The sequence below is a fragment of the Callorhinchus milii genome, unplaced genomic scaffold, assembly GCF_018977255.1.
Source record: "Callorhinchus milii isolate IMCB2004 unplaced genomic scaffold, IMCB_Cmil_1.0 Scaffold1, whole genome shotgun sequence".
Taxonomy (NCBI): Eukaryota; Metazoa; Chordata; class Chondrichthyes; order Chimaeriformes; family Callorhinchidae; genus Callorhinchus; species Callorhinchus milii.
The window spans coordinates 115,047,528-115,059,572 of NW_024704742.1; the positions used below are offsets into that span (position 1 = coordinate 115,047,528).

Sequence of the window (12,045 nt, forward strand, 5' to 3'; positions counted from 1 at the left end):
CTATTCAACAATATCGTCATGATTTCAAGATTTGTATCGTAAAGCAAGTATAACAAAAACAATTTACATTTATATAACAACTTTTACGGTTGCTACATAACTTCCCCAGCTAACTGGGAACCAAGGTGGGGGAGCTGAGGAAGGGTGGGGAGGCGGGTTAGAGAGTAACCAAAAGCACGGTCGAAAAGTGAAATAATAATAATCCTTGCATTTGATATCGCGCCTCATCACACAGTGTTACACATGATAAACTGTAAAGTGGATTGAACTATGTATTTTGTGGGTGAAAAGATGAGTCTGAAAGTAGATTTTGACCATCACCTTGCATATGGCACAAATGCTCAACGCTGTTAAGGTTCAATCTCTTTGGTTTGAATGGCAGTTTGGCTTGGCTGTTTGTGAGATATTGCTGTGCACAAATTGGGTGCCACTTGCGTCCACAAATTACAGTCAGTCCACTTTACAATATATCCGATGAAGCACTTTGAGACATCCTCCTGATGTGAAAGGTGCTGTACCAAAGGCAAGGAATATTATGATTATTATTAGGTGAGTGAGCTCACGTAAGAATCACTATCCAGGAGTAGGAAAGATGGAAATGCTCACTTGACTCAATAGTGGTCAGAGGTGTGAAAGCTGAACAAACCATCCATGTGCATTTTTTCTAGTCAGTAAATCCTGCAACAGCTTTTAGACATACATGTTTCTGATAAAAGCATTACATTTCAGGAAGGAGATTTAAAAGTAAGTTTCCTTTTGGATGGGGGAGGGGAGATACTTTATGTTCAAAGCATTCTACGGTATCCACTCAGATGGTGATGGCTTTCTTTAAGGAGAGTAAAGTACCAATATACAATTTGCTTTCAAAAGAAAATTTGATTTTGTTCTCATTCGGGTGAGACAGGTTAGTACTGACAAATATGTGCATTTTAGGCAACCTACCTTGCTATCAAGAATTTTCAGGTTAGATAATGAATGATTAGTTGCAGAGTAAAGCATCTTCTACTCTTCCCTCAGCAATCAATGTGCTTCTCAGACCCAGAACACTCCTCACCATAGCTAATGACTTATTGGAGAGAGACTGGCAGCATAGGGCCAGCATTTACAGTTGTTTCTGTGCTATGAGCCCATATGCAATAGGACTTGAGTTCAGAACTACCCAAACTAATCTCACATGAGCTCCGTATGGAGACTTCCTTTCACATAATATTAGTAGTTATATTTGGTACAGCCTTTCGTGTCAGAAGGACTCACTGTGCTTCACAGGATATACTGTAAAATGGAGCAGTGTTTTGTGAACCACATGGACCACAATGAAAACTCAGGGACTGACCTAGTGCAGCAGCCAGCTTTACAAAAAAGGAATCCATTTTCGTCATTGTAAAGATACAACTGAAGACTACTTTGTGAAAGAGAAAAGTGCTTACCTTTGTGTATGGTCTCAAAGCAGACAACACAAACCCGAGCTTCTTTGTTTTCCAAGTACTTGAGTTTACACTTTTGATTACAACAGCCAGTACAGAACACCTAGAAAAATGACTGTATCAGTGCCACTGTTAACATGAGTGATATATTAAACAGCACAAAGAAAACCTATATTTCTATTATACTGGTACAATAATTACTTGCCAAAAAAATAAACCTCAGTGATCAATCAGAAAGGGAAATGTTACAAAGGAAACCCAGGTAATCACAGCGTCGTCAGAAAGAATCAATCTTCAACTTTAGGTATTACTATAAATGTAGTCTTTCCGTAAAGAATTGTACATCAAAATAGATGTATCGATTATATTTTGAATATTTTGCATTGCAACTTTTTTTTAAAAAAGCTGGTAATTTAATATTTTAAGTGGTTGAATAAAATCAGCCACATCTGCCCACCCCTGACTGTCCAGCGCCTTGGGACGTCCTCCCAACGTGAAAGGCACTCTATAAATGTAATTTTGTTCTTGTTGTGTTATAGAAATACAGGAACAGGAGTAGGCCATTCAGCCCCTCAAGCCTGTTCTGTCATTCTATTAGATCATGACTAATTCGTACCTGAACTCCAATTATCTGTCTTTGCTCCCTATCCCTTGATACCCATACCTAAAAATAAATCTATCCACCTCAGTCTTTTTTGCGCATTTTTTCACGCAATTTCCACTTGTGTGAAAAAATGGTTCCTGATTTCGCTCCTAAATGGCCTAGCTTAAATTAAGATTATGCCCCCTTGTTCTGGATTCCCTCGCCAGAGGAAATAGTTTCTTTGTAGTTACCCTATCGAATCTCTTTATTATTTTAAACACCTCAATCAGATCACCCCTCAATCTTCTAAACTCAAGGGAATACAGACCAAGGTTATGCAACCTGTCCTCATAATTTAACCCCGGTATAATTTTGGTGACAACTTCTGAAAAAAACAAGAGATTCCACAAAATCACGCAGGTTCACTAATTTATTGATAACCAAATAAAAATGAGTATCAGGATTTTTTTTTTTGAAAATCTGAGAAGGTATAGATTGGTTATAATGGTGGTGAAGGAGAGAATTATTAAAAACCATAAACATAAATTTTGTAAGCAAATATGTTGTCAGAGCAATTAACTTGACTGTCCCACTGCATTAAATACTCACTTTCCCACACGCTCTACAGTGATGTCTCCGTCTTGTGAAAGTGAATCTAGCTTGGCATTTTGTGCAGTTTGGAGCTTTGGAATCAGGTATCCATTGTGGTTGGCTCTGGCCCAGTGCTGCTGCTTCCCTCATCAACTGTTCTGGTAAACACATTGTTTCTGCTGCATTTCCCTCACAATCGTCATTTGTTATGCAATCATAAGAAGGTCCAAACACTTGAGTCTCATCTTCTGTAATAATGCTGAAGCTGCAAGTGGGACTCAAAATTGAAGGGCTTTGGACTACATCAGCAACAGCACCTTTTGTGTCAATATACAGCTTTGAGTTGTTTGAAACATCCTCAGCATTGGTGGTACCTGGATCACTGAGTTCTGTAGTTGGCGTGATTCTGGGTGAGACATTCAGACGTTGTTTGGGTCTAGCGCCTCCAAAATTAACTTGCTTGTGAACTGGGCTATAGTCGGCCACTTGACCAGAGTCACTTGAGGACAATTTCTGATTGTTTATATTCCTGGCTGCCACATTAGCTGTAGATGCCCCAGACACTGTATCATTTACAGCAGGGCTTATCACACCATTTTCTGCTGGAGATAAAGTATTCCCAATATCTAATGCCAATCTCCCTTTTTCATGTTCAGCTGATTTAGGAGCAGTCTCTACCTGGGGATGCAGACTTATACAACTCGAATCAGTGGTTTTAGGAAGACTGAAAGAAACACCTGGCTCAAGTGAACCACTTCGGCCTAAGTTTAGCTCTAAAAAGCCATTAACTGAAGGCTCTACCGCAGACTCATTCATATCACTTGCTCCATTAAGAATGCATCAAGCTCGGAATCACTAACCATATCGGTTATATCACCAAGCCCATCTTTAAGGATGTTATTAAGTGAAAAGTCAATTGGAAAATCTTCGTGATTAGTTAAAGCAGGAGTCGTCATGGTCTCCACGTCACCTGTGTCAGTCAATATTTCCTCAAATGGATTAATTGGCATGTTTACAACATCATCATCACCTGAATAATTTTGAGTTCTTTCGTGCTGTTCTCCCTCTGTGTCACAAAATGCTTCTGCCCTTTCCTCGGGCTTCTCATCACTCTCCAAACCTATACTCTCCTCAGGAGAGATATCTCCAGTGTGCACTAGATCACAATCGATATCATCCATAAATGGCAAATCTCGATCCTGCGACTCGGAGCTCAAGTGAACAGCTTTCCCATTCACTGTGCACACATTTGTACCATTGTCCACTATTTCAATTACTTCCTTTTGAGGTGGGTAAAGCTGTGAATCCTGCTCTGGAACTAAACAATTTCGTGAATAATGGGCTTCAGTGGATTTGGTAGAATTATTCACGCAAACTTCTGTTTTTTTATGGTCTTTTGTTAATCCAGCATTGCACGTATATCTTACTTTTAAAAGTTCTTTTTCAACATGTAACCTTGGATCAATCTCCTCGGGCTCACTGGCTGTAGCAGCGGTCGTGTTGCTCAACTCTGTTCCCGTGGCTGCGTTGGCCCAACTGCAATCCTCCAAGCTCTCGCTTTGGTCGGTGCTGTCATCATCTTCAGTCGAGCCTGTAGCTACAAAATTGTTCTCTTTGGTTAACTCTGAGACAGTTGACAACTCTTTAGTACAGTCAGGCTCAGTCAACTGCTCCCCAAAATGTCCCCCTACGTTTTCAGGCCCCTCCCCCTCTTGAGGCCCAGTTTCCTTGAATGCATTCTCCTGCTGGAAACCATTAGCACATTCAGTGTCTCTTGTTCTAGCATTAACATTTTGTACTTGCTGCGGATCAAGCTCTGTCCCATTTGGAAATGATATATCCAGCTCCAACAGGCTCGTAATTCCCAAACTCCCTCCTGCAGAACATTCCAATCCAAGGTCACCAACAGGAACTGGTGGTGAGGTCCGATCAAAGTCGATCAACAGTGAACCAGTGGATTGGTTCTCAATGGGCTTAACATCCGGTTCCATGTCAGCCTCATGGCTGTGTGTTTCATGGGTTACACTTTCAGTGTCACTGATTAGGTCACAGAGGGATCCATTGCCTCTGCCGTGACTCAACTCATTTGGATCAATGGAAGCTCTTCCGTCAACAGTAGACAACAGGTCCAATCCTGTCAAAGGCTTTTCTGACTGTGCCAATGCTGCAGTCTCCCAATGGTCACATAGTGACAATGAATCTGATCCACGTTGAGTATCAGAGGAGTGGACGCTGATTGTTGGCTGTGCAGTGGCTTCTGAAAGGTCTGTAAGGGTTTTGGAAGTTGAATGAAGAGATGAACAGTCCAAAGATATACGCCCTCCTGCATTTGTCTTACAGAAATCATTTTCATCTAAAAAAAAAGGAATTCCGTAAGTTTGTAAAAATCCAAGCCTTCAAAGTATATTCAACTTTTATAGCTATTCTCTGATAAGAAGAAATGAGGATCCTTTAACAAATTAAAAGTAACAACTGCACTGACTGAGCAAACTGAAGAAATGTTCATTTGGGCATTTTATTTTTATATGACTATTTAACAAAAAACAGAACATCAATAGATGAACTGACTTTATAGAAAAATATGCATTGTTATTAGGTAATGTGTACACTTGACAAAGCACTAAAGTTTTTCAATGGAATTGTAGTTAATTAAAAATGCTATGACACAAAAAAATTAGAAGATGTGTATTGAAGCAATTCAGACATAATAGGTCACCAATTTTGGCTTGTCTAATAAAAACCTTTGAAAAACAGATATTCAGCCACTCATTAATAAAAATGACATGTTTAGCTCTTCTGATTCAGATGGTAAAAGCACTGAGTAGTGTGGCTTCTTTATCCCATTGGTCAAGTAAACCCCACTCTTAAGTCAATTTAGATTCACATATAAATAGCTACTTTAGCACGGGTTAACAATAATTGTTGCATTTAATTTTTCTTGCATTTGATATAGCACCTTATCACATCATCAAAATGTCTCAAAGTTCTTCACAGAATTTTACAACTCATTTGTGTCCCTGTAACTATGTTATTTGTAGGTCAACAACATCAGAGGTTGCTCGCACCTGACCTGTCATAACAACCACTACCTTCAGGAAGGAAGAGGATAAAGGAGAGCAAAAATGAGTAGATGAAAGAAACATTTAACTCATTTACAAAACATCTAAAATTGAATTGAAGTGGGAGGGAGGGAAGAGAAAGATCGATTTTGCATTTTTATGGCTCCACAACATCTCAAATTGCTTCACGGGTAATTGCTGTCAAACATGGCAGCCAATTTGTGCCAATCATGGTCTCACAACCATAAATGAGGTGAATGCCCAATTATACTTATTAACAACAACAACTTGCATTTGTACAGCAACCCTCACTCTGCGGAGCAAGTCACAGAGCCAGAGGGGTAGGGGGAAACCGGAGGAATGGCTCTTCCCTCTAATAAGGGGGTCCAAAATAAGGGAATATAATCATAAAATTAGAGTTGGGATAGTTAGAAGTGAGATCAGAATTTTTTTTCTGACAGAAGGTTGTAAAAATGTTGAATGCAAGGCCATCGATGCAGAATCGATAGAATTTATATTTAAATTCCTTTCACCTCTGGAAGATGTCTCGAAGTTCTTTTCACTATACCACTGGTATAGCTGACTCAACGGGCTGAATGGCCCCTTCGTATTCTCATGCTCCTACTGGAGGGATATTGGTCAAGACACTGGGAGAAATTCTCTCTACGTTTTGAACAATGTCATGGGATTGATACCATCAACCTAAGAACAGGAAGACTTTCTAACAAAAGGAAAATTAGAACCAACCTGGATTTTGCTCAAAATCATCGAGTAATTTGTCCAAGTCACAGACTGCTGCTTTGAAATAATTGTCCATTCTGGGCTTTGTCTAAGACTTTTGAAGCTCCTTCCTCCTGTAAGAGTAAATAAACGTTTTTTAATGGATCAAATTACTTCATTTAACAAGAACTATTGAATTAAGTCAGATCACACAGTCAACATATGACCAGACGCTACTACATAAAAGACTGGTTTAAACCAGAAAAAAAAAGGTTTATCTCAGAAGAGAAACAAGCAGGAAACTGACCAATACAACAGAGTCTAAGACGACTGAGAAATCTGCTGATCTTGTCAACCATGCATGTTTGGCCCCATGCAGCAAATACTTGTATCATTAGGAACATCCTTGAAATAAAGTACACTACAGGGCAAACACATGGCGGGGGAGATGGAAGGGAAGGGACGCTCACCAACAAAACGCCTTCCAAGAATACGTCCTCATCAATCACATGCTTGACTGCAGGAATGCTTGAACATTGTTTCCACAAGTCACAGTGGACTTCGGCATTTGAGTCTCTGCAAACCGAGCATATGACAGCCGAACTCTGAAATTAAAAGTACAATAAATCCAGTACATCTGTTCAACAATGGCCATTTGCACATTAAGAATGAAGGTACTGAACATGAAATAGTTTAAAGAGCGCTGAGAAAAGTAAAATGGAAGAGAACACATGAATAACAACAACAAAATTACATTTGTATAGCGCCTTTCATCTCGGGAGGACGTCCCAAGGAACTCAAGGAATATGGCGCAAAAACAACTACAAACAATATTTGATTGATAATGGAGCAAATTTGTAAGGTAAACTGACTAATCCTTGCATTTGATATAGTGCCTTATCACATTGTCAAGATGTCTCAAAGCGTTTAACAGAATATACTGTTAAGTGGATTGACTGTGTAATTTGTGGGCAAACTGCATTTTTTTGCACAGCAATGTTCCACAAACAGCCATGGAGTGAGTGATTAATTTTATTTAGGGGATTTACTGGTCAGGACACCGGGCGAAACTCCCTTCCCTTTTCAAATAGTGCCACTGGATGTTTAACATCCACCTGATCGCTTCGGTTAAACGGCACCAACATCCATGACAAGCGGATGATAGAATCCAATTTCGAAAGGACATAATTTAAGGAGCAAACTACTCAATTTACAGCAAATCAAAAAATACATGGTCCCAACTCAGTCCCAAGACCAATGTTATTTCATATTTTGAAACGCACTGGCAAATATCCATGTGTTGATAGCGTAGAAGTGTGGAACTCTTCTGCATGTTGATGGATTTCGCTATGTCACACTCAACTAACAGAAAAGTATTTTAAAGCAAAGACAGACAATACATTGTAACTAAAATAACTTGTGTCACAATAACAAGATTACATTTGTTGCGCCTTTCACGTTTGGAGGACGTCCCAAGGCGCTGGACAGTGCACAGGATTTCAGACCCGAGCTGGGGTCAGGGGGGGGAAGGGAGGGGAGGGGAAGGGGGGTGACCGATGACATGGTCAAAGAGGAGGGTCTTGAGGCAGGACTTGAAGGAGGCTACGGAGGGGTTGAGGCGGAGGGACTGGGGGGTGGAATTCCAGTGGTTGGGGGCAGAGTGGCTGAAGGCTCTCCCGCCAATGGTGGACGGGTGGGGCGTGGGCCGTGACCGAGGGCAACAACAACAACAACAACAAGATTCCATTTATAGAGCGCCTTTCACGTCGGGGGGTGTTGGGGTGTGTGGGGGGTGTTGGTGTGTGGGTGGTGTTGAGGGGGGGTGTGGAGGGTGTTGGTGTGGGGGGTGTTGGGGTGTGGGGTTGTGTGGGGGGTGTTGGGGTGTGTGGGGGTCCCGGTGTTGGGGGGTGTTGGGGTGTGTGGGGGGTGTGACGGGGGTGTGGGGGGGGTGTGAGGGGGGTGGGGGGGTGTTGGGGTGTGGGGGTTGTGTGGGGTGTGGGTGTGTGGGGGTGTTGGAGTGTGTGGGGGGTGTGGGGTGTTGGGGTGTGAGGGCTGTGGGTGCTGTTGGGGTGTGTGGGGGTGTGTTGGAGTGTGTTGGTGTGGGGTGTGTGGGGAGTGTTGGTGTGGGGGTGAGGGCTGTGGGTGCTGTTGGGGTGTGTTGGTGAGGGCTGTGGGTGGTGTTGTGTGTGAGGGCTGTGTTGGTGTTGGGGCTGTGGGGGGTGTGTTGGGGTGTGGGGGGTGTTGGGGTGTGTGGGGGCTGTTGGTGTTGGTGTGGGGGGTGTTGGGGTGTGTGGGGGCTGTTGGTGTTGGTGTGGGGGGTGTTGGGGTGTGTGGGGGCTGTTGGTGTTGGGGTGTGGGTGGTGTTGGGGTGTGAGGGCTGTGTTGGGGTGTGTTGGTGTTGGGGCTGTTGGTGTGGGGGGTGTTGGGGTGTGGGTGGTGTTGGGGTGTGAGGGCTGTGGGTGGTGTTGGTGTTGGTGTTGGGGTGTTGGGTGGTGTTGGGGTGTGAGGGCTGTGGGTGGTGTTGGTGTTGGTGTTGGTGTGGGGGGTGTTGGGGTGTGTGGGGGCTGTTGGGGTGTGAGGGCTGTGGGTGTGTTGGTGTTGGTGTTGGGTGGTGTTGGGGTGTGTGGGGGGTGTTGGGGTGTGAGGGCTGTGGGGTGTGTTGGTGTTGGTGTTGGTGTTGGGGTGTGAGGGCTGTGGGTGGTGTTGGTGTTGGTGTTGGGGGTGTGGGCTGTGGGTGGTGTTGGTGTTGGTGTTGGGGTGTGAGGGCTGTGTTGGGCTGTGTTGGGGGCTGTTGGTGTTGGGGTGTGAGGGCTGTGGGTGGTGTTGGTGTTGGTGTTGGGTGGTGTTGGGGTGTGAGGGCTGTGTTGGGCTGTGTTGGGGGCTGTTGGTGTTGGGGTGTGAGGGCTGTGGGTGGTGTTGGTGTTGGTGTTGGGGTGTTGGGTGGTGTTGGGGGACCCTCTGTTGTGCCAATTCGCTGCTGTGTTTCACCACAAAATATACAATCGTCACTTCACAGTGTGTTCTATGAGGAGCGTTGAGGAGTCTCGAGGACGTGATGTGGAGCTTTACTATTACTGTTATTACTATTACTGTTATTACTAAGAGAGGCCGAGGCCCAGCGCTCGGGCTCTGGATTATCGGTTTCCTCAGAGCCCTCAGACCCCCACAGACTGAGGCTGAGGCTGAGGTTGGCCGCTCCCTCCCTCCCTCCCGCTGTAGGGCCGAGGCTCGGGCCCGGGGCTCGGGGCCGGGGGGGGGCTCGGGGGGGGGCTCGGGGCTCGGGGCCGGGGGGGGGGCTCGGGGGGGGGCTCGGGGCTCGGGGCCGGGTGGGGGGGGGGGCGGTGGCTCGGGGCCGGGGGGGGGGGGGGCGGCTGTGAGCTGCTCAGCCCGAGGTCGGGGCCCGGGGTCCGGTTGTTGGGGACTCACTACTCACCCAACACTCATCGCCGACCTCAACCGCCGACTCCGCTCTCACCGCACTCCCCGCGGGGCCTCGAGAGGCCCAACTACTGCTGCGGACTTACACCGCACACACACAGCGCCACCAGGCGGCAGCCAACGGCACCGCACCCCCCCCCACACACACACAGCGCCACCAGGCGGCAGCCAACGGCACCGCACCCCCCACACACACAGCGCCACCAGGCGGCAGCCAACGGCACCGCACCCCCCACACACACACCCCACACACACACACACACACACAGCGCCACCAGGCGGCAGCCAACGGCACCGCACCCCCACAGCGCCACAGGCGGCAGCCAACGGCACCGCACCCCCCCCCACACACAGACACTCCCCACCCACTAAGAATCTCTGGTTTCCAGGGGATACCAGACTCAATTGGTAGAATTATTAGGATTGGAAACTCCTATTTCACTGCAAAGGACTTTTATTTCTCTTAATAATAATAATAATAATCCTTGCATTTGATATAGCGCTTTTCACGTCGGGAGGACGTCCCAAAGCGCTTCACAGAACACACTGTAAAGTGAATTGACTGTATATTTGTGGGCGAACGCGGCAGCCAATTGCGCACAGCAATGTCCCACAAACAGTCGTGGATTGAAAATGACCAATTTATTATTGTTTTTGGTTTTTGGAGGGATTATTATTAGGCTCTGTGTGGAGTAAGGAAACTTGCCCAAGGTTTCACCCTGACCTGCCTGGAATTGACCCCAGGTCTCTCGCTTGCAAGGCTACAGGACTCAGACTTTCTCAATATATGTACATTTTATAAATAATATACTTGCATTTGCACTTCAAGACATTTTAAAGCCCGTCAGAATATACTGTAAAGTGAATTGATTGCATATTTTGTAGGTGAAACGCGGCAGCCAATTGCACACAGCAGTGTCCCGCAAAGTGGATTGAATGACCAATTTATTATTTTGTTTATTGGAAGGAATTATTACACCCGGATGAGCGATCTACCAATCAGCTAACAACTGGGTTCCTACTTACTGCGTGTGGAGTAAGGAAACTTGACGGTCATTTCACTCTGCCAGGAATCAAACTGAGCTCTCGCGCTTGCAAGGCAAGTGTTCCAACCACTCAGCGACAGGACTCCATGATGCCAATATATCATAAATAATCCTTTCACACTATCGCACAAGAGCGCACTATCAATTGAAACATCTTAAAGCACTTCACTTTGAGTGTTCTGTAAAATGTGGTGACAGTACGTGTGAAGGAGCTCATTTAATTTGTGCCCTTTGTTAAATAAATCTATTTCCCTATTAAAATGAACTTTACCCGTGTCACACAAGTAATACTGTTTTCAAAAGATTCGGAGTGATTTGGTGGCCAATGCTGAATCATATTCATTTAGTATTGATCATATTGCTGGATTAAGGAAAGATATAGATAATAACAGAAAACATGAAACAACAACATCACATTTATAGAGCGCCTTTCACATCGGGAGGACGTCCCAAGGTGTTGGACAGTCGGGTCAGGATCCGAGCATGGGGGAGGGTTGGGGCAGGGGTGAGGGAAGGCAGAGAGGTGGGAGGGTGCGACCGAAGGCACGATCGAAGAGAAGGGTCTTGAGACTGGCCTTGAAGGAGGCAAGGGAGGAAGCGAGGCGAAGAGACCATGGGATGGAGTTCCAGAGTGTGGGGGCAGAGAGGCTGAAAGCTCAGCCACCGATGGTAGGGTGAGTCGGGTGGGAGACATGGAGCAGCCCGAAGCCTGATGAACGGAGGGAGCGGGCAGGTTGGTAGGGAGTCAGCAGGTCAGAGAGGTAGGAGGGGGCAAGGCCATGGATGGCCTTAAAGATGAGGATGAGGATCTTGAACTCGATCCTCTGGGGGATGGGGAGCCAGTGGGGTCGGGCGAGGGTGGGAGTAATGGGGTCACGGAGCCTGGTGCGTAAGAGTACACGAGCTGCAGTTTTGGATGATCTGCAGCTTGTGAAGGGAAGAGTTGGGAAGGCCGATGAGGAGGGAGTTCCCTTAATCGAGCCTTGATGTGACAAATGCGTGGGTGAGGGTTTCGGCAGCCTGAGGGGTGAGGCAGCGGCGGAGTCTGGCAATGTTGTGGAGGTGGTGGTAGGCAGTGGCGCGGATGTGGAGGAGAAAGGACAGTTCAGGGTCAAACAAAATACCCAGGTTTCTGACTGGCTTAATGAGGTTAAGTGCGCAACCATGGAGGCTGATGCTGCCAG

The 12,045-nt window shown here is 45.7% G+C and overlaps 1 protein-coding gene across 1 annotated transcript in view; it reads right to left on the reverse strand.

The window, feature by feature from the left end:
• LOC103182687 (zinc finger FYVE domain-containing protein 16) overlaps nt 1-7,152 on the reverse strand; it is a 30,720-nt gene extending 23,568 nt beyond the window's left edge. Inside the window, 5 exon segments of the mRNA XM_007899775.2 lie at nt 1,428-1,527; nt 2,617-3,416; nt 3,419-4,951; nt 6,405-6,511; nt 6,848-7,152. Of these exon segments, the coding sequence (XP_007897966.2) occupies nt 1,428-1,527; nt 2,617-3,416; nt 3,419-4,951; nt 6,405-6,474 (2,503 nt within the window). The 5' untranslated portion in view covers nt 6,475-6,511; nt 6,848-7,152.
• Nucleotides 7,153-12,045: the final 4,893 nt, after the last annotated feature.